We start from the raw sequence: 23,355 nt of genomic DNA, 5'->3' as shown, positions 1-23,355 counted from the left end.
ATATGTTAAAGGTAACATTACCTAAATGGAGTTATAATGTCGAGTGACTAAATAAAACAGTGTAGAATATTATATATATATATATATATATAATATATATATATACAGGGTGATCCAACTAACGTAAGACACTCATTTTCTCTGAAAGTATGAATATTTTGCGAATTTTTTTTTCCCTAAAATTTTAGGTACATATTTAGCTGCATTTTTCAATATTTAGAAAAATGTTATCTTCAACCCTTATACGTTAAATAAGTACGAACCTCGTTTTTTCAAATGGGAACATATGTTTTAAATTCCATAAATATAAAGACAAAAAATCTAAAAAAATGTTAGCGTTTGAATTTTTAATTTTCATCCATTTGTTCGCTGTTTATGACTTTGTAAAGATTTGAATTTTTGTCTATATTTCTTAATAATTTCATTCGATTCGACAAAGACAAGTAGTTTTATTACGACGGTCATCACATCAAATATAATAATAATTTGATGTTAACGCATTCCGTATCATAATCAGATATAATAAATAACCACACATTATTAGACGAAAGGTAGACTGTTACGGATAACGGACTTTACACTTTAACCTAATCTAGCTGGAGCTAGTCATTAGCTGGTTATCTCGGATAACAATCTAGTATCTAAACTATGCATCAGTTACCACGGAATAATCGAGTGACCAGCACCCATAATATATTTTATTATTTGTACATAACCTCTGTCGCTAACAAATTTTGACTTCACAGTTCACACATTTTCCATTAGTGAAATGAGAAATTACAAACTTAATTAAAAAATGTTAGTAAATTTACATTTTACTTTATAGTAAATACGATAGCATGCTCATTGTAGTTAAGTCATAACTCGTTATTTTATAGTTTTTGAAATATTTGCATAAATATATCAATTGATAATATTTGCTCTCGACTTTATTTTGACGTTACATTCTTGGACACACCATTAATTTAATAGGTAAGTGTATTAAAGTTTAATAGATAATTTAATACAATACGAATTCAATTAGCTTTTTTATTTTAGGTTGAATGCTTTTTTCCGAAAATCTTTTATCATTTAAAAATCAATGTTATCATGTCAGAAATATCTATGGCGTTGAGAATAGGCTATACCAATTACTATGGAAATGTCTTTTCAATTGGACCCAAGACTGAAGACCTTACAATTTTAAATCAAGGTGTAAATTATAAATATAAAGCATTAATTTAATAGGTAAGTTTATTAGAGTTTAATGGGTAATTTAATTCAATACGATTTCAATTAGCTTTTTTAATTTAGGTTGAATGCTTTTTTACTGAAAATATTTCATCTTTTAAAAACAAATGTTATCATATAAAATTGGTTTTGAGTATGACATATCAATTGCTATGGAAATGTCTTTCCAATCGGACCCAAGACCTTACAATTATATATCAAGGTGTAAATTATAAGTATAAAACATTTATTTCTAATGTGACATTTTTTCATGTGAATGTATAATATCAACACTAAGCAATTTGAATGAAAAGTGTGTTGTGTTAACTTAAAATAATTATTAATGCATGTATTTGTGTATGTGGGTTGATAATACTCATATACCCGTTTCATTTATTTTTAAAAATATCAGTAATTAATGTATGAATTTCATACTACTACATACAAGGAATCGCTTCTTGATTATACCAATATTTATAATAATATGTAAGTATATTATTTTTATTTGATTAAACTTATCTAAGGTAGTTCAAATGTCTGCTTTCAGTTTAGTTATTTCTTACAATGATATAACCCATATATTGTGTGTCTGACATACATTACGGATATTTTATCATAAAGTTTTAGCTATAACTGACACAGGTATTTGGCTATCACAGTTAAATTTTATATCAAATTTATTAATATACAATAATTCTCTCTTTAAAAAAGTAGTAATTCTATTAATTTGTATTTAATAAATTTAGTAAATCAAGTAAATTATTTTTTTGAACTTGCCTAAGATAATTCTTATAGTTAATTTTATTTATTGAATTTTGATTTTGTTAGATTTGTTTAATTACCAACGATTGTTAAAAGAAAAAAATTTAAATCAGTATTATAGAAGTTGAACAATTTAAAATGTATAGATATTATTTTTGTTTAATATTTTTGATTGAATATTTTTAAAATAGTAACATTTGTAATTTTTAAATTTATTGTTGTATTAATAATTAGTTTATGAATATTTTATTAGTTAAATACTTATATTATCAGACAAAAGATTATTATTGTTCTTTAAATGTTATACTATACTATATATTTGTCGTTGAAATTTATCAACACAATTGTTTGACTATGTGTTATCAATGTTCAAATTTTGTAAAGTACACAGTAAAAATTAATAAAAATTGTTTTTTAACTCTTTAAAGTAGGAAAATTGTTGCATACGCATTACAGCAAATATTCTTTTAACCATTATTTGCATCATTAAAGGTAAACAAATTTTATTTTTAACAACTATGCATTATAAGTTAGTATAATTGATTTTATCAATCCGGCGACGGATTGACGACCCGTCCCAGAAGCGAATTCGTCAAGAAACCATCTCATGATGGCAGCGTTGGGCCTTAAAGGCCCGTTAAGCTTGAAAAAAAAAATAAATAAATAATTGATTTTATAATTATTTGTATTCATACATAAATATAGTATACATGTATGTATGTGTATAAAATCAGACAAACTTGTCGCGTACAAATTCCATAAAATTTAAATCCTTAAAAATGTGTTTTATTACAGAATAATTGTTAAATTTAGATACTACAATTTAGCTAAGGCTATTTTTGATTTAATATTGCCACTTTTACATAATCTTAGTAAAACGTACCCGTTATAATAGTTTAATAATGTCAATACTTTAATTTGTATAATAAACAAGGAAATATCAAATAATGGTTTTCTTTTTAAACAACTAAAATCTATTAAGCTTTTAATTTTTTAGATATTAAATAGTGAAGAAAATAATAAAAATAAGAAAATACTGATTATACATAAAATCAAAATGAGCAGATTCAACTGTAAAAGAATTAACTTTTCAGTTTGAAATTTTTGAAACAGACATATTTTATTATAAAGGCTTTAGAATCACTATTATTATAACATTATACACCTTATAGGTTATAATAATAATTAGTAAGTACTAATAAAAAGATTAGAAACATATAAACTATTTAATTTAATAGTTATTAATAAAATAAAAAAGACAAGTTCTGATAATTTAATGTTTGCGTGACACAAACCCTAACTTTATTTCTGAAGTTTGAGTATAACTGTGTGATTTTGTGTAACTGAGTCACAAACTATTGATCCATATTTTTATTAACGGGATCTTAATAAGAAATAACTTGACTTAAAAAAAATGAAATATCAATGATGTTGAAAAATTTACCGTTACAGAAAAATCAAATCTTTTTTGCCAACAGGATGGGGAAAACAGAAAAAAAAGTAAAAGTACTTTGAATCACAGTTTGGAACTACCGGCTTAAGTTAAGTCGATAATTAATACAATTTCAAACTTAACTGTGATTTTGTTGTAGGTTCCTAAAACACTGTTTACAAACATCTAGTCTTTAGACATCTTAATCATTTAAACACAGTCCACTTTATTGCATTATTTTTTATTAATAAAGTTGTTTATATAATAAAAAAAAGTTAGTTATAAATGTAAAATAAGCAACATTTTAAATATTTACTGTAGAATTAAAATAGTAAGCAAATTAAATCCAAAATTCCTTATTTAGTGTAAATTGTTTAAAACAATTATTTGAGCACAGAACATATTTTGAATAAATTGAACATAACTAAACAAATAATAGTAACGCTTCGCGACGCTTGTCCATTCAATGTATGCACTTATGAGATTGTAAGCCAAATTTAAAAAAACTATTGTTTACTACCTATAAAAACTACAAATTATAATTTTCAAATAGCATAATAATGATCTGTTGTACTGTGCTGTTACTTGTTGAATGTAGAACATAGATAGTAGAAAAATATGATAACTAATGATAATAATATTTTGTATTATCATCATAGCAGCAGTTATCAACCTACTTGTACCACGGTTTTTGATTGTTGTGGTTAAATAGCCATTCGTTAGCTGCTGTCAATATAGGTCTGTCAACCTACCTGTCATGACCGTGTGTTAGAAAAGTCGGTAATCTATAAATATGAAACGCTGGTCAAACAAAATATCACAAAACATTGTATTGTGTTTGGTTATCTGTGTACTCATCTATCGGACAATGCGATCATAAATAAGTATTTTATTGGCTCCCGGTCTTTGGAATACCAAAGAAATATAACAATATTTAAGAGAAAATGTAATATCTTTACAAAGTCATAGCTAACGACTAGATGGATAAAAATTAATAATTCAAACGATAACATATTTTAAAAATTTTTGACTACAAATTTATGGAATTAAAAACATATGTTGCCATTTGAAAACGTGAACTTAGACCCTTTTTATCGTATAAGGGATGAAAATAAAAATGTTCGAAGCATTTAAAAATATAGTAAAACTTATACCTAAAAGAATAGGAAAACATTTTTTTTCAAAATATTCATATTTTCCCAGAAAATGAGTGTCTTACGTTAGTTGGATCACCCTGTATATATATATATATATATTACCAGTTATGGAAAAAAATACCTTGGCTGATCAACCACAGTAGTATTGGATTGGTTTGAATATGATTTAAATAAGAACAATGCAGGGTACGAAAATTAATCCTACATAATATTTTAAATCGAAAATAATTTCTATTTCTAATTCTTTTTGCAACGCTTTACTGTGTGCCAAATTCCAATGTTTTTAAAATCGCTTATTCGGATGTGTATTGATATAAAAAATTGTTTTTTTTGTGGGATACCTCTCATGTTTTTTTATTCTCATTGGTACGAAACTAAAAAAGTACGACACTAAAAATATTGAAAATTGCTTGTGTTTTAGCACACAGTAAACGCAAGGTCTTTTATGTGTAACGCATTGAACAGTACAAAAAAAATCTGGGTACACAGGCAGTTATTATGAAGTTTTATCATTACACCCATTTAGTGGTCTTGTAAATAGTGTTGAGACTTATCTTTATTAAAATATTGTAATTATCTTACATCTATTTGGTTATTTAGATAACTTTTCAGTTATTATCTTGTTCCTACACTGTTTGTTATTTCTAATTATTTCTAATGGCATATTACATTTTTTTATTAAGTTTTTCATGTTATAAGATAATTTGGATACATTTTGTATATAATTTTGAACTCGAGATTTGAAAACTAACTAAGACTAAACTTACTTTATTTTTCAATTAACAAATCTAAAATTGTATTGTTTCAGGTTATAAGAATTCGAACACAATTTGTGGACTTTTTACTTCTAAAACTCGACTTTCAATAATAGAATGGAGTTTGACGCATCCTTTGCAAAGATATTACAATTTACATTTCCCCTTATAATAATTATCATACCATGTTGTTGGTTTTTAGAATTCCAGCTGCTTACTGAAATTCTGATAATACTCTAAATTCATAATCACGTTCGCGTTGTCCGATGAGTGAGAACGCCAAAAACCTGACACAAATTCGTTTCGTTTGTTTGTTCGTACATGAAAGGTAAAATTTAAAAAGTTGCCTCCTGCCTCTTCAAAATGTTGACAAATCAAACAAATATTACTTTACCTTTTTCCTAAAGGAAAAGAAGCTTTTTCTTTATTTCTCTATTTTAGGTGTAGTTTCAGGGCTTAAGGTCTTAAAATTAGACTTGAGGTAGATATCTAGAGTGGATCTATAACATAATGCACTACTTTCCTAAAAGTCTGTAGTCAAACTTTATTTTATTAAGGACAAACCTAAAAATTCAACTGGTATGTAAAAAAAAAATTATGACTTCTTGTGAATACGGTTAGCAAAAAAAACGCTGCTAGATACAAGCCAGACAACATTTGTTACCACCGAAAACATCTGAGTACACATGGGTATTTTGTGCGATTTTCAAACTTCGGTGTGCCTAAGCAAAACTTCAAATTATATTTGTTTTTAAATATTCATACCGAATTTCAGTAATAGTTTTGAAAATTTTATAGAGAACTAGCTGCGGGCGAGTAAAAGCAAACTGCAAAGTATTTTCAGGGTGGTCACAGATTTCAAAGGGGGGTGCCCGGCTACGTTGTCGGGTCTAGGCATAGCTTCTTAGAGTATTATCGTAATAATACATGGTATCAATAACTAGCGATAAAAGTTCATAATACCTAGTTTAGAAAAAAATGTTTAGGAAATCTCTACATGATTTCAGCTACTATATCGGTGACGACAAACTGGTACGTGTTGGTTCTATACATGATCTTGGGATAACCTTTTCATCAGACCTGTCTTTTAGCACCAACAAAGTATATGGTAATTCTTTAAGAACCCTGGGATGTATTAAAAGAACTTGTGGAGAGTTCTCTGATATTAGATGGCTAGTGACGCTACATACCACTCTTGTTAGGTCTATACTGGAATATGGTTGTATTATATGGATTCCTATACATATTGGCCAAATTAAAAAAAATTAGAGCGAGTGCACAAACGATTCTTTAGAACGGTAGCCTATAAGTTAGGAATGACAGGTCAGTCTTCCGAGGTAGTCCTGAAGCTTTGCGGTTTAGTAACCTTGCAGCAACGACGTATGTATTTAGACGTGACATTTATCACGAAACTAATGAAAGGCGACATTGATTGCCCTTTTTTAGCTTTGATGCAAAGCGAGAAGGTATTGGTTTTACTCTGATGTGTGTTTTTTTTTTATCTGTATACACTGTAACTTTTTTAATACTGGACCAATTCCTTCGAGTAGCAACTCTCTAAATCGCAAATTTCATCTAGTTGGTACTTTGGGGGGGGGGGGGGGGTAAAAGTTGAAAAAGTTTAATTCTTCACAGACGAAAGTTGAAAAAACAAAAAAAAAAACCGTACGAGTTTTTAAGTTAGAACTTTTACTGGCTATAATTTCGAGAAAAATAGTCGGATCGAGTTGAAATGTATAAGAAATAATTATTTGGTATGCCCGCACACGTCAGTTGTGTCAAACTTAAACTATACCCATTTCCCACCCCCCTAGGGGGGGTACAATTTTTTTTGTTTTTTTGGGGTTTTTAGCGGTAATTTTGAAACTTTTGGGTTGAAAATTTGCCAGTAGTTGGAACTCATATGTACCCATAACATATTAAACGGGAAAATAATTCGGCACTACAGTTTTTTTTTAATTGCCGGGAAACTGTGTTTTCGCAGATTTCGTATATTTTAACAAAAACACCTAAAATCTTAAAAAAAAATTGACCAAATCAATAAAACAATTTTATTTATATCTATGCAGAATAATGCTATTAGGTTTTGTGCTCAAGTACCACTTTTGACTTAAAGTTTACACAAATTCAATTTTTTTTTTTTTAACTTAAAACCCGGTGTACCAGATGTGAGAAACGAACAGACACTAAAATTTATCAGTTGGTAACGTCTATCCGTGTTAGATTTGTTTAGGGCCCAATGATCGGTATTATAATATTGTGTTTATTACATGATATCACAGGCGACTAAATCGTGTAACTGATTATAGTAGAAACTCGATTTATTGGGAAAAAAACCTATCCGTGTACTTATTAAGACACTTAATGATTCTGATACGACAAAACCACTGTCGTTATCTCGTTATTTTATAGCCTGCGTTATATAACCTTACCGAAGTGTAACTATGAGTATATAATGTCCAACTACCTGCAAATAATGAAGAGGACTGTTGTTTTTTGGATTCAGATTAAGTGTTGGTTTTTATGCAGTATACCGCCTCAAAATGTTTTTTTTATTATACAATTTTTTTAAAGGGAAACTAATGTTTTGTATATTGTTATACTGTTATTCATTTAAAGAGATTCACGCTTGATTGTTTAAATTGTCTAATATTAGATAATCTGCTTCGTGCTAATTTTAATTTTTTAGTTTATCAACTTGTAGCTCTAATTTTGTATAAAATATTTCATTATTTTATTACTATGTACTATTACTATTAAGATAAATTTTAATAATAATTAAGTCATAAATGATAATACTTTATTTTATGACTAGATCAAATCTCGTGAACATTTAACATCATGATACTGCTCCTATGCTATTATTAAAAAAACACAATTTTTAAAATCTCCATAAAAGGTTATTGTTAAATAACAGGCAACAGCCGATTGCTAGTGGTTATACACGTTAGTAATATTTAACTAATAAGTAATATATGTAGGTAAAATTTGTTGTTTTCTCCATCACAGTACCAGTATACGATTTATTTTAATTTAAATGTAAGAAAATCGATTTTTCTTTAGAAAATAACAAGAAATTAATATACAGGATGAGGCAGTAAAACGGCGATTTTCTAATGTATTTAAATGGTAAAACCCGTTTCACTATCCCACCCTTTACATTTTAAGGATCTATTAAAAGGTTTTTTTAGTTACATTTTATTTTGTACATTGTCAATCTAGTAAAATAGAAGTATAATATAGCTTTGAAATAATATAATCTGTGAAGTATAAATAGTTTGTGTGAGATTGCTCTAATGGAAGTATATAATATATATTGTATATAGTATATAAGTATATAGTATAAACATTAATTTTATTGAGAATAAGCGATTATAATTTAAACTATGGAGTACAAACGATTGAAACATGAAGCGTCGACCATTCCAACAAAATATAACAAGACATTGTATATGTGTTATTTGGTCCACTAAGTTTTTGCAAAAAAAAAAAAACCAGTACAGTGGGGTCGGGGCATAGTGGGGACGGAGCATAGTTGGGTCGGGGCATATTGGGGACGGGGAGGTCACAGGTTTACAGGAATTTTTAAATCTGAAAGTGATAAAATCACTTTCGAAAAAACGCTTCGATGCAAATCGGTAGTTAGTATTTTCAAGCCAGTACAGTCCAAACCAAGCACAGTATAAACCAGCAAAGTTAGAAAGTTTTAAATGAAGGTTCTGTATTTTTAAATGAGCATCAAAGCGTTTATTTGAAAGCGATTTTATTCAATTTTATCACTTTTATTTATAATAATTCTTGTAGACCCGTGACCTCTCCGTTTCCTCATTTCTTTGATTACATTATGCCAATACTCTACTGTACTAGTCCTCTCGGATAAAATCACTTTCAAATATAACGCTTTGATGCTCATTTGTAAATACAGAACCTTCATTTAAAACTTTCTAACTTTGCTGGTTTATACTGTGCTTGGTTTGGACTGTACTGGCTTGAAAATACTAACTACCGATTTGCATCGAAGCGTTTTTTCGAAAGTGATTTTATCACTTTCAGATTTAAAAATTCCTGTAAACCTGTGACCTCCCCGTCCCCAATATGCCCCGACCCAACTATGCTCCATCCCCACTATGCCCCGACCCCACTGTACTGGTTTTTTTTTTTTTTTTTTCACTGTTTGAATCGTAAACGGCCCCAGAACTCGCCTATTAAGTATTACTTTGGGGCCGCTTACATCGTTTATTGTGAAATCAAACACGATGTATACAAAATATTTACAAGTATGAAAAACACAATACATCTCTTAAATTAGACAATTATTACACAAACAATTTTCTAAGTTTAGTCTACTAATAAGTTTTGAAATTACAATACATCTCTTAAATTAGACAATTATTACATTTTCTAAGTTAAGACTTCTGTTATTCGGGTTGGTCTTCACCCCGCAGACATTGATTGCCCTGAGTTCCTAGAAAAAAATTAATTTAAATTTCCTGTTTTCAATACGAGAAATAATCAAACGTTTGTCCTCCATTTTCCAATCAAAACTATGTATTATCTAGTTTGGAGTGCCACATCATAAATAATTGTAATTTGTATAGTGGTTTTGATTTTTGCTTCGATTCGCTTTTTAAGCTAAGATATTATTTTTTTAATTCTTAATTTAGTTTATAATTTGTACATATATACAACGACAACGCCGGGTTGGGATATCTTGTTGATGTAATAAACTTCAAAGTTCAATAAAATTCTATTTTACACAAAAAAAAACATGCAAATCTTAATGTATGTCTAAACTATATGCATATCTATGTTATACAGATTGCTTTAAGAAATTCCAAAATCACCCCTTCCTAAAATACTCTTACCGAAGGTGGAAAAATTACAATGACGTTGATATAAAAAATTAAAAATGATTCACAAAATCGTCAATAAGTCGGGTTGGCTATGAATTTCTAAAGACCTCGAATTTGTTGTCGTCTTTAGAACGTGTAAAAAATGATTCGTATATTTTCATTTATGTAAACAGTGGAAATGGAAACGCATATCGAATCACCCAAGTGTTTTTCTGAAGTAAAAAAAATTGTGTTTTCGAGTTAACGCTTAGGCGAGAATTCAATAAATAATACTTCCATAGAAAATCATATTTTAAAATCTTGAAGGGATTGAAGTGGTCTGTTTGTTGTACAATTTAGGCCTAAAAACATGACGTAATTATGCCAACTCAGGATTGTTAGATTTCAATTCTATATATATATATTTGAGTTTATCAGCTACTTTTCTATGTAAAAATCGACAAATGATATTTCATTTAAAATTTTGTTTAAATCCAATTTTATTTGCTCAATTTTTTCTTATTGAAGTAAATGAAACAATTATTCGAAAATCTATTAATTTCATTAAAAATAATTACATTTAGGTATTGAATCGTTCAATCATTATATTACTCATTTTAACAATATATTCCGTGACAAAAAAATAAAAATAATAATAATAATATAATTTTTGTATATTATAAATTAAATTGCAATGCTTTAAATATTATAATAAATAGATAAATTGAAAATATTTTATAAATTATACTTAATTTAAAAAAATCAAACATTTCAATCTTTCAAACATTTATTTTTAGAAATATTTAACTTTTTTGCGTGTATCTGGAACAATAAGTACTTTGCAACGTGTATTTCATTATCTAAAAAGCAAAAGTAACAAATGTTTAAATGAGGCCCAACAATCATAATTGACTTGTTAATGTACAAACTTGTGAAGTTACAATTAAAATTGAATGTGGGAATTTGTGGATTTTTAGCGGTAAATTCTCTCACAAACTTGCTTGCTTCGTTACCAAATAGTACACCGTCGTGGTCCCTGTCACGTTCTGTGAATTCATATAACAATGATCTGATCTCTTCTGTACTTAACACTATCTCATCCTGAAAATTGTCAAAGAAAGATTACATACAGCGTAATGAATTAATAACTTATAGGAAAGTAATGCATGACAGCAAAGGAATTTTTAATTGATAAAAAGTTAGTTATATATTACGTTTTTGTTATCTGTCCTAAAACGTTCTGCCGTAATGATAACCAACTCCATCAACACTTTAGCAAAGGGTCCTGTTTCAGTTTCAATTATATATTATATACACAATTAGAATGTACCTATCTAATGTGAATATATTTATATTTTTGTCTTACGGTTAGATTTAAATAGCATTGACTCTTCAAGCGGCTCAATAGCCATATGAAACTTGTTCAAGACATTTTGAATTTCCAAAGGATCGATGCAGCGGGTATCTTCATTTTGAAATGTATACAATATAATGAACTCTTCTATTTGTGCTTCGTTTAGACCATTGCCCTATAATTTAAGCTAGCCGTACACAAATGTCAACTCATTTTAAATTTTAATTATTTGAATAGTTATTCACGATTTATTAAGCAATATTTTATAATGATTCTTTAAATTTTGCTTTTGAAACAACATTTTTACATTCATCTTTTTATGCAGAAAAATGTTCATGGCCAATTTTCAAAAATTACATATAATAGGATCTTTTTGAAAATCCTCATTTTAAAAGATCTATTCGGGTATTCCAATTCATGTATGGTTTCTATTTAATGTCTCAAGAGATACTATTTTTTTCCTTGCACAGTTATTTACTTACTTCCGGTAGAATTTCTAACATGATTGACAAGAGTATCGCTGATTGGATTTTATCTAAAATAAAAAAATGAAGACTGTAAACTTGAAGTAGACCACTTACTTGACCTAAATTTAGTATAACCTCCTTCTCTATTAGCTAAACTTTCGGCCTTTGCCTTTTCATCTTCTGTTAGGTGTAACTTTCCAAATAAGTCTAGTAGTTGTTCTTTACTAAGAAATGAATATTGCCCATTAAGTTGGAGGTGTTCATGAAACTTATTGATGTAATACTCTATTTCAAAAGTCGTCAACATTGGAACCTAAGTACAATTTTATACATACACGAATATTTTGCAATTATTTTTTTACAATATTTTGATATTTATTAATAGTTGATACGTTTTAGGTTAATTTAGTATTATAAAACTTTTTATTTTAAATAAAATACCCCGAAGCTGTCAGATGTTTTATTATCTGAATACGCTAACGCCAAAAATGCTCTCTTAAAAGTGTGACAATAGTAGTCCCCTATAAAAAATAAATAGTATGCAATTAGTTATTAATAACAAATACAATAGGTGTCAACAAAGCTTGACAAGTTTGAGATTTATATATACATTAAATTCAATGATTTAGGCTTAACAAATGCAATTATTTAGACCCATTAAGTAGTTACTCAATCGAGTACTATGTATGGTAAATTTCTAACTTTACTAAATATTTTTTTAAAAAGTAACCCTATCTTTTCCACTTTCTTTCATCATTAATTTACAACCAAATTAATGGTTTAAAAAATATTTTAAAAAAAAGTACACTACAATTCATTATAATGTTAGTAATAAGAACTTAATCGGTTAAGTATGTTGTTAAAACTAATACAAATTATAAATAATATCTATTGGTTTAATAGTATATGATTAGCCAAGCCTAAACCTATTAAAGCAATAACGCAACATTAATTTCTATAGATTAAATTAATGAAACAGCTATTTAAATAATATGTTACTTGGGTCGTGTTGAAAAATTTCTTCAGGTTTTTCAATTCCAAAACCGGATTTCATCAGGTCTTTAATAATCCTAATATAGTGTAATATATCAGGATTACTAGGGTCACTCATACGAATACATATTTCTATTTGGTCCTTATTTAGTCCAGTGCTCTGAAATAAAGTGTAATGACTTAGAGCTTAACACGTAATATAGGGTGATGCTTTTGCCGTAAGACTTTTACATAAGAATTTTCTGCGAAAACTGTTAAATTTTTCTTGTTATATTTTTTGAAAAAAATTTATCATACACAATCATCATCATGTAGCTTAACGGGAATTCGCTATCCGTAATGGGCCGTCAATCCGTCGCCGAAGAGGGGCATGGCGGTTTCTTTTCACCGGATTGTTGCTCGCCCGGCAAACTGTGCTCCCGTCATTGTTTAAAATTGGTTATTGACCAGTCAAGATTTTTTGCAAATATTTGTTAAATTAAAATGTCAATCACACAGATACCGTTACCTTTTGAAAACTTAAGGTCATGAGGGTTTAACGCTTATGTGACAGAGATATATTATAAAAATTAGCTTGTATAAGTATAAATATATCTACAATTATTTTAGAGAAATAAGTATCTTACCCAAACTGATGAAATGAAATTCACGGCACAAAGAATAACAGCACTCTTGAAATGCATAATAGTTTTTTAAGTTTAAATTCAACGAAGTACGTGTAGAATAGAACGACTGTTGGGGTTGAAGTAAAAATAACGAATTAACCGTAAAATAAGTACATTTGTCGTGTCTTTTATGGTTTTATTGACTTACAATAAACACTGTGAGTGACAGAATTTAATAAACCTTTGTCGTTTGATTGTACACACAATGTCTTATATGGTTTTATTTGTGAGTAACAGACTTTGTGACTTAGTGAGTAACAGAATTCATAACCTATTTGTTGCACACACAATGTGCATTCGCTGCTAGGTACACATAAGAATTTGCAAGATATTTACAATGATAATGTATTGGGTTTTATTTTGTACTTTGAATTGTCGTTGTATGAAATGCGCTGGTGTAATACGTAAGAAGGGAAAGTGTATAAACCACACACGGTTAGTAAAATTTGTTTTGCGTCTATTTACCTTAAATTCATATAACAGTTGTTCAAAAAATAAAAACGCGTGCCCCGAACCCACTGTGCTGGCTTTTTACACTCAATATTAGTGCACATAGAAAAATACAAACCAAACGACTCCTAGCTGACTTTGCCCCCGAAGTTGTTTATGCCTTTGTCGAAGAAAAATACTTAAATAAATAAAAAAAAATATATATATACATATATTTACGTTTATCTTTTAACTTAAAACTTTACCGTGCTAATTTAATCAAGTAATATTCAGTTGCGTCACTTCATGCATTTAGAATTGCACTCCCTAAATCGGCGTTAATTTTGAGATAATTGCAACGTTCAGATTTTTCCCTTAAGTTACAATTAAAGACCTGCCTTGGTGCCAAATTTCACGTTTCTACCTGTACGGGAAGTTTTTGTGGTCAGTAACAAAAATGAAAACTTTCCCCTTTTTAAAAGGCTTAATATTAAGAGCTCCATTTTTTACAGAATCCTAAGCTACTCGAGCTTAATTTGTGTTTCAAATTTCAAAATCTTATCTTAATAGGAAACAGAGATATGTGGGTTAGAAAAACTGGATGAATTGTAACGGGATTGCTGGAACTTGGCCTGGCTCATTGCCGTGCGGTCAGATCATGTCTTGAAACAAGACTGCCTCACTCAAAAAATAAAGTTTTGAGGAAATACAACTTAAAGATTGAACCTGCTGTCAAATGGTTAGCTTTATTTTGTAGTTATATCATAATATTTGTATAATCCATCTTATTATCCAAACATTTATATTATCGTATAAAGCATATTCCATGAGAGATGGAATGTATTCTGGAAGTCTTAAAATATATTTTTTTTCTATATATTTATAAAACTAAATATCCTACAATTTTAATTTCTTAAGTAAAAAACGAATGGACCCAAAATATCATAATAATCAAAATCGTTTTGACGTTGGAGACTTCAAATAATATAACTAGGTCGATTCAAAAGAGTATTTTTTTTTTCGAATAGTTTCTTATTTAGTACATTGGTGTATGGCTGTAACTGTTTGAACAAGCATAAAAAACAACACATCAAAATACGTTTTCTTCTAATTTCAATAAATAACACATTTTAAAACGTGGTTTCATTTCGTTTCCGTTTAAGAAAAAGGATATACACTTATTTAGAAAAGTAACGATAAAGCTATGTAAGATTTTCAAAAGGTTTTAAAAAATAAATAAAATAATAATAATAATAATTAATGTTTTCATAATAATTTAAAGTTTTTTTATTATTATATAAATAATAATTTTGTATATTATATACGTAATTAAAATAAATGTATTTTAAATTTTCTCATTTCTTTTAATTCTGCTTAAAGGTACACAACACATTTGTGTCTATATCGAACATGTTTAACATAATAAAACTTCAAGGTCTTATACAAACGAACGCATTTGTATGGTTTTAGAAGTACCTTTTAAAATGATGTCTTCTAAAAATGTTCCTGTAAGCTTGGGTCTAAATCTGAACATAGGCTAATCAAACCATGAAAACACCTTAATTTGTTGATGAAATTGTTTCATAGTATCCACGGAAAGGTAATTCGTGATTTCCACAAAATTTTTATGGAAAATATCGCCTTCGATGATTGATCTAATCTATGTTTTAGGCTTTCGAGTTTTTCAAACAGGGTTTTGAACGCAATTATTTCACAGTTATAGTTTTCAAAACTGATTATGAGTCGTTTGAACAATTTACCTACACGACGTTAACCGCTTTAAAATGTGTTCAATAAACAGCTTAACTAAGTTTCATACCTAAGCTAGGAAATGTGTCAATATTTTTGTAGTCTTCAGTATAAAAGCACTCGATATTATGTATATACATATAAATATCGTAAAAAGGCGTTTGAATTCTTTCCCGAATTCTACCAAGTATAATATAACTCCAGTCATTGCATCAGTCCCATAGAACCGAAATAATAATTATTAAAAAATATACACCAGCCTCAAAAAACAAACATTTTGGCCCACTATAAAAGCTCCCCATCAAGAGCGGTAGTGTACATAATTATTTATTTTTTGGCCATTTATTGAAAATAATATCGGTAAACAAAAAGTATTTTGATTGAAGAATGCTCAATGTGGGTATACAAACATAATTTCTATTTCAACGTGTTTAGAAATTTGTTAATAATTATAAAATATACGACAATAACTAGGAATTAATAGGTAACGTTGTGTGAGCTGGTAAGTTAAAGTGTATATTGATTTTATGTTATCTAAAATGTGTTATTAGACCAATAAGTAATAAATCACAATAATACAAAATGAACAGTTAATATTAACATAGATCGAGCCTCTCTGGCTGACTAGATAGTAAAAATGGTACGATTGATCCTGTGTTTATCGATATAACGTTCACTAAATAAAAAAAAATAGATTAAAAATTCGTTCTAATAATTCACAATAGTTAGCCAATAATATAAAATAAAAGACAGATTCAATAAAATCATTTAATATAAAATCGTAAGCGGCCAACTGGAACACTAAATTTGAAACTGGAAAAGAAAATAATACATTATCTCACTCATGGAAAGGAATCTAAGGCGGCAATAGCAGTGAACAGCACTGGCGGGCGGCGGCTGCCGTTATCATGTCAAAACTTTATCATGTATGTCAAAACATGAATAATAAAAAATTAAGTCTCCGACATTAAAATTAAATCTTATAGTGCTACTGTGTATGAGAAGTGGCCAAGTTCAAACAATGCTAGTATACCTTTACACGAACCAATTCACCTGGTATTGCTAACTCTCATATCTCTGATACTTCTTAAGATGGGCTTTTAAAATTTGAAACCTAAATTAAAAAATATTATTATTGAGTTGCTCCAGTAAACGCAGAGCATCAATATCACCATTCAATAATTTATGTATAAAATTAATCCCGTAATTCTTGGGTCGTTGGTCCAAAGGCTCATGGTTGAGTACTTGACTTATAGGACCATAATCATGGACCGGGTGTGCGGGAATAACCAGCAAAACTAAGAAACCTGTTTTGTACCTTATTAATTCGTTGTTTGTCAACTACTGTGTAAGGTGACCAGATTAATGTCCCATATTCTAAAGTCGATGATTAATCGGATATTCATCATATCATAATAAATATATAAAAAACCAAAGCTAAGTATGTGCTTAAAAATTAATTTTAGCTTCGATGCTATTGTTTTTACAATGATGTGAGCTTTTTTTATGCCAGTATACACTACAATTTTTTTAATACTAAACTTATTCCTTCGAGTAGTAGCTCGGTAATTAAAAAAATTCGTCTAGTTCGTACATGGGAGAAGGGGTGTAAAACCATGATACAATTTTCAAAAAAAAAATTGTTTAGAATCCGCTCCAAAGTAATGTATGTTCACGGTAAACATAAAAAAAATGAACCAGTTGTGTAAATAGTTAAACAAAATTTAAACTACAAAAACCTATTTGGATTGTGATTTTTCGGTCGTAGTATAAGCCCGTCTATAAGTTGCAAGGGGAACATTTAGTTTTAAAAGCTGATCAAGTCGATTATTGTCAACGAACCTCTTACCAACTCCACAATTAAAGTAAGTATTTCTATTAAACTATAAAAACTGTAGCTACGCTAAAACTAAAAAAAGACATCAGCCTAATGAGTCAAAAGTTATAGTGTTTAATAACAGTAATAATGATTTTTATTGCTAGTTATTTTTTTATCGATTCTTAACATAATTTCGCAGAAACCACATTATAGAGAGAGTATGCTATATTTTAGTTTATTCAATATTAGGCTAGCTGTGTCCTAAACAGCATGTAGTGAAAAAAGACATTTTTAAAAATCGTTTAAATAATACCTCACGAAAATAGGGTCTCGTCATATAAAACTAAGATAAAAAAAAAATTATATATTTCGTCAGTCCCAAATCAAAAATGCAATATTCAGCAAAATGGTTAAGATTTCCCATTAAAACTCAAACAGTTTCAACAGTACAAGATGAAAAAAATATAACTATGTAGGGAATTTAATTTTGCATAATATACGTGTACAGATTTTTATTTTCAACATTTTTCTGTAATCGACAAAAATAAAATTCCAAAATTAAAAACATGCAAAAACCAGTATATTTTTACATCGACTTAATTTTTAAAGTAAATATTAAAGTTTTTTTGAAAAATTATTATTTCCACAATATAAAATTATTTGTTATAACTGAAAAAAAAAATGATAATAAAAAAATAATTAACAAAAATAAAACATAACACCCTAATGAAGAAAAACGTTATTATTCACTTTGAAATTAAGTCAAAATTAAAAGAAAATTGTGTTTACATGTGTTTAAGTTTTTAATTTTATTTTTCATGATTTAAAAAAAATGTCCAAAACCAATTTGTACTCAATATTAGGCAAAAATTAAAAGCCAACAAAAATACAACTTTTATATATGATAATTGATTTTGATAGAATATAATTTCAACTCAATCTAAATTATTTTGCTGAATATTCTTTTTTTGACAAGGATATGTCTATTGGCTGGGAGTCAATAAGAGTACCTAATTTGGAGTAGCTACTCCAAATTAGGTACTCTAGCGCTTGTTTTGTAAATGAAATATGGTGCGTGTGGCACGATCTAGAGATTATCAAAAATGTTGACACGACAATGTGTAGTAAAATCCATACCCATGTCGCTATGTATAGGCTTACTTAATACTTTGTACCACTTGAGTAGATATTTCAACACTTTTTATAATGGTTATAACTTTCTAAGGATTTTTTTTTTTTTTAACAGATTTGACAACGTCTCTAAAATATAATCTTCTTTCCAGTATTAAATTATGAATAGTCTCGTTTTAAATCCATTATGGGTTCATATGTTTAATAAGAAGCATTGCATGCGTGATAAAGTTTAGACGCTTGAAAAGAGTATTATAATGTAATTTCATAAAATATAACTGTAATAATAACATTTACTAAATTATTATTTCTATTTTTAATAGTGTAACAACAATGTTTATACAATGTAATTTAAGTAGTTAAAACCATAACCTTCTCATCTCTGAACCGGAGTCAACTGTGACTAATATAAAATGTTTTTATTTATTAAATTATTATTCGCAGATAAAATGAAACTTTTCTGTTTATTAATATCTTTTTTCTTTGTGGAAGTTTTGGCAGATTATGGTAATTATTTTTATTTTGTAGTTATCAACTTAGGGTAGTTCAAATTTGAAATAAATTCAATATTTCATTTCTTTACAGCTACTTACAAGGAGTATGTTAACATTACAAGTCGGTAACATTTTTTAATTTATAAGCAAATGGTTTTAAGTATTTAAAATTCCCTATTTTCATACGTATCTTTTAAATTATGTATCACAGCCGAAGCCATCAAACTTGTTTATGAAAAGAATGATTTAACTGTAGAAGGTAGATCTGGAGCAAGTAAGATATTATATTAAAAATAATATACTTATATATATTATATAACTTTGATTTATGTACCTAATTTTCAAGTTATTAATCAATTAAAAAGTATAGTTTCTATTAATAGTTAAGAAAAGTTCACCAGATATGTACAACGGTGTACAGAGCACTTCAATAAATAAATTATTGATTTCTAATAATCTAATCGAGGTAGAAGCATCTCTCACTTTGAGAGTGACAGAATGTTTTCTGGCATTAAGGTAACTCGATCACCAAAGTTATCTTTTGTTCTTTGTTTCCAAATTAGGCAAGAAACGTGATAGAATAACGTGATTTATTTTTAGATGTAGCCTTTGCTACATTTAAAAAAAATCCAATTTTTTTATTACCATTATCTAATTTCTCATAAAAAATCTGCGTTACATTATATAGAGCAGCTTCAATACCCAAGTCTGGTCAAAAGCCGAGTTGATTTTTCGATGATAGTTTAATTTTTTTTTATTGAAGAAATTATTCTTGATTTTATTATTTTTTATAATATTTTTGCCAAGTTGGATAACATAAAAATAGGTCTATAGTAACTTATTTTTTTACGATTACCACCCTTAAATAATTTTTTTGCTAATTGCTAATTTAAAGTTATCCGGAAATACATTTTAATTTTTATATTTTAGTAAAGATCAAATATTCATTTTTTTATTCTAGATGGATTGGAGCATTTGATTGAAACAATGGTTACTGATGATAACGAGGAAAATTACAAGAACTTCTGTAATCATAATTATAATAATATTAAAAAAACATCAAGATAAAATTAAAAAAAAATTATTTGAAAAAATTATAAAAACTACATCACAAATTTATCTTTATACAACTGATAAGTAATATAATTATTATATTTTTTACCAAAATCTAAATAGAAGCTTTATGAAAAAATACCGATGTTCGCACTATCAACCTCGTCTGCTTAATATATTTTATTCACATTTCCTCAACTGCATTAACACAACCATTAAATTTTATAAAAAAATCTCTAGTCTATATAATATTGTTTTTTTCTACTTTGACCTTCGTCTTGTAATTTATAATATTAAATAATGTTATAATTTACTATAGCAAATCAAATCCAATATAATTAGTTAATGTAATGTCAATTTCAGGCAAAATGAATTTGTTGATTGCTGTACCGGGTAATAGTTTTTGTGGTATTTTATGAAAATATTTCCAATATTTCATTCCTATAGAATTTCCCAAAGAGACTTTCATCGTATTGAATATACAGTGGAGCATGTTTGTTCCGCTTTATATTAATACACATGTCTTTTCTACCTTGAAAATTGTCTTGCTTTTTATAATAGAATAGAAAATTAAATGGAATATCGTTAACTTATGTGTTGTTAATTTCAGACCAACCGGAAATTGTCTTCGGAATACTGGGTAATAATACATATTATGGAGGTGTTTTCACACAGCTGTTGTTTAATATTCTTTATGCACACAATATTTTTGTTTTAATTTCAGAACATATGCCTCTTCCCCCAATGCAAAGTAAAAACCCCATTTTATATTTTATATATATTATGTTCTTAATACTTGTTTATTTTATTTTATAAATACTTTGAGAACAATGAAAATCACATGTACCTATTGAAAAATACCAATATGAGTTATCGGTATCAATCATAAAAAATATGTAAGTATATTAAAGATAATTTATTTTTATATCTAGAAGCCAAGCTTTTCAACCATATAATGCTAAAAGAAATAGAAGATATATTAGGTAAGTATAAAATTAATAATAATATTTTGTATCAAATGATATTAATCAAATGAAACTGTTATAGAATAAACGTTATGTATAAAATATAATTATCAGGATTTATTAACTGCATAATGATTTGATGTTTGATGTACTTGTTACAGGATTTAGATTGCCTCTAGTTAATAAAAACCTAAGTAATTACGAATTTTTCGATAGTCGTTAATAGCCTTAAAATCGTGTCTTAGAGTTGATATTTGCTTTATCTTATTTATGTAATTTTGTATGTCAGATAAACATTTTAATAAATTCAACTTTTTGTAGAGGAGATAGTCAGAAAGTGAGACTAGGTAACAATTTACGTAGGTATTTTGATTGTTATGATTTTAAATAAATAGAAAAATAAAAATGTTTTCACCTCATCGACCTAAAGTTGGCTACAATATGTTGCTGAGTATAAAATTCTTTGGGATTTCAAGTATAGAAAGTATACATATATTGTTGAGTATCATCACTAATAAGTGGTTGCACAAAAAGTTGGACGTATCACAATTCTATAAAATGTAATGCAATAACTATGTATAAAGATCGACTAAAATATTATTTATTTTTATTATTTCTTTGCAACACGTTCATTTAATAATCTTTTTCATAGATTTGGGAACACTGAAAGACCTTGGAGACGAGCGAAGAAACTATATTGTTCCAGCTTTAAGAAACCTAATCAGATGTCGCATATTAGGTAATTATTATTATGGATTTGTATGGTTTTTGAACGCTTTCAATATTTATATATAATTATTTTTTTAAATGGTATTCAATAGGAATAAGGATAGAACTAATTTTAATTTATAACAAATAACCAAAACAATTATAACTACTAACATTTTTATGTAATAGAAATAACTGGCTGCACAATACGGACACCATGCTTATTATATTATTTTTTGAAGGCAATTTTAGCAAATTAAAAAACTATTTTTGTTAATTTATTTAGACGAAGCCGTGCAGCATGTAGACGATGATGCCTTTTTATTAGCGAATTGTCGTTTGCTAGGACTATACTTGAGTACGCAATTTCCAAAATCATACATAAAAGAAATTGAGATTGACACAACTGACCGTACGTGTATCTTAACGGACAAAAGAAATGGCAAAAGGAGATACAGAAAAAATGGTAACACGTGGTCCGAAATAAGCTTATCTAACATTGACCAAACACAACAGTTCCTCGAGGAACAGTTACGACTTCGAATTCCACCAATTGCACAATCATCAGACGAGAGCGATAACTCTACAGATGAGGAAGAAGACGATGGACCGTCCACCAGCAATTTTAACAATCCCTATTTCTAATTCTTATTCTTTGATTTTTGTTAACCGTGCTTCGGCACTAGCCGTTTGTAAGCTTATTCTTAGTTCTTGTGTATCATCCAAAACCGTAATTGTTTAATTAAAAACATGTTTCATAAATTATTTATTTGTTTTTAAAAAAAAAATCGTTGGCAAACGCGTCTACCACACGAGTAACTAATAAGAATTACAATTTAAAAACAATAATGTTAATAATAATGTTAAAAAAATACTGGCACATGTATTCTGTTCATTACATATTGTATTATAATATATATTTTTTTATTTTTCACTACACACGTAATAAAATATGAAATTGGAAAAGAATATACATATACATAAGTTGACGAGTGTTACTATCTATAAAATACAAGAGGAAACAAAAATAGAAACAAAGCCTACGTATTATTTGTATACCACATATTACGTCTCCAACCACTCTATTCACAAAGACCTAAAATTATCTGCTGAGACTGAAAATGCCAAACTACAATAGAAATTCTTTAGAAACCGAACAAGTCATCATCCTAATCCTCTTATTGCTAAAATCTCAACAAATATTCCTGGCAACCCCCGAAAAAGATTAATGAAGCGGTGGTGTCGGTACGTGCTAGTTCCAAAATATTAAAACCAGCACAGTCTGAACCAACTGGACAGCAGTGAAGGTATTGGATTTATTCTGATGTGAGCTTTTTTTAGTGCTTCAAATATATTATTTAATTATCGTAGAAATAATTTG

The 23,355-nt window shown here is 28.1% G+C and overlaps 1 protein-coding gene and 1 long non-coding RNA gene across 5 annotated transcripts; both read left to right on the top strand.

Moving 5' to 3' along the window:
- The first annotated feature begins 284 nt into the window (after window positions 1–284).
- LOC126837973 (uncharacterized) lies at window positions 285–1,915 on the top strand. The gene is made up of 3 exons (XR_007685657.1): window positions 285–972; window positions 1,039–1,227; window positions 1,294–1,915. It is a non-coding gene; the product is annotated as an uncharacterized LOC126837973 (long non-coding RNA).
- A 15,631-nt stretch (window positions 1,916–17,546) lies between these two features.
- Window positions 17,547–22,963, top strand: LOC126837965 (uncharacterized). Of its 4 annotated transcripts, none has more exons than XM_050572008.1 (12): window positions 17,547–17,669; window positions 19,199–19,261; window positions 19,340–19,369; window positions 19,460–19,522; window positions 20,210–20,275; window positions 20,665–20,694; window positions 20,912–20,941; window positions 21,026–21,052; window positions 21,234–21,284; window positions 21,428–21,460; window positions 21,919–22,005; window positions 22,261–22,963. In XM_050572008.1, the coding sequence occupies exons 2-12, from the start codon at window positions 19,204–19,206 to the stop codon at window positions 22,617–22,619; spliced, it is 834 nt and encodes a 277-aa protein (XP_050427965.1). In that variant the 5' UTR covers window positions 17,547–17,669; window positions 19,199–19,203; the 3' UTR covers window positions 22,620–22,963. The 4 variants fall into 4 exon arrangements, with proteins under 4 accessions (XP_050427965.1, XP_050427967.1, XP_050427968.1 ...); XM_050572009.1 differs by having other exon boundaries at window positions 17,590–17,669; window positions 19,189–19,261; XM_050572010.1 differs by lacking the exon at window positions 21,428–21,460.
- The last annotated feature ends 392 nt before the right edge of the window (window positions 22,964–23,355 follow it).

This window comes from Adelges cooleyi, unplaced genomic scaffold, assembly GCF_023614345.1.
Source record: "Adelges cooleyi isolate 19-005CV unplaced genomic scaffold, UGA_ACOO_1.1 ACOO_flye_CR_arks_rails_tigmint_CR_PRNA_30, whole genome shotgun sequence".
NCBI lineage: Eukaryota > Metazoa > Arthropoda > Insecta > Hemiptera > Adelgidae > Adelges > Adelges cooleyi.
Note: the sequence above shows the minus strand (reverse complement) of the source record. Positions and strands in the feature narration are given on the sequence as shown.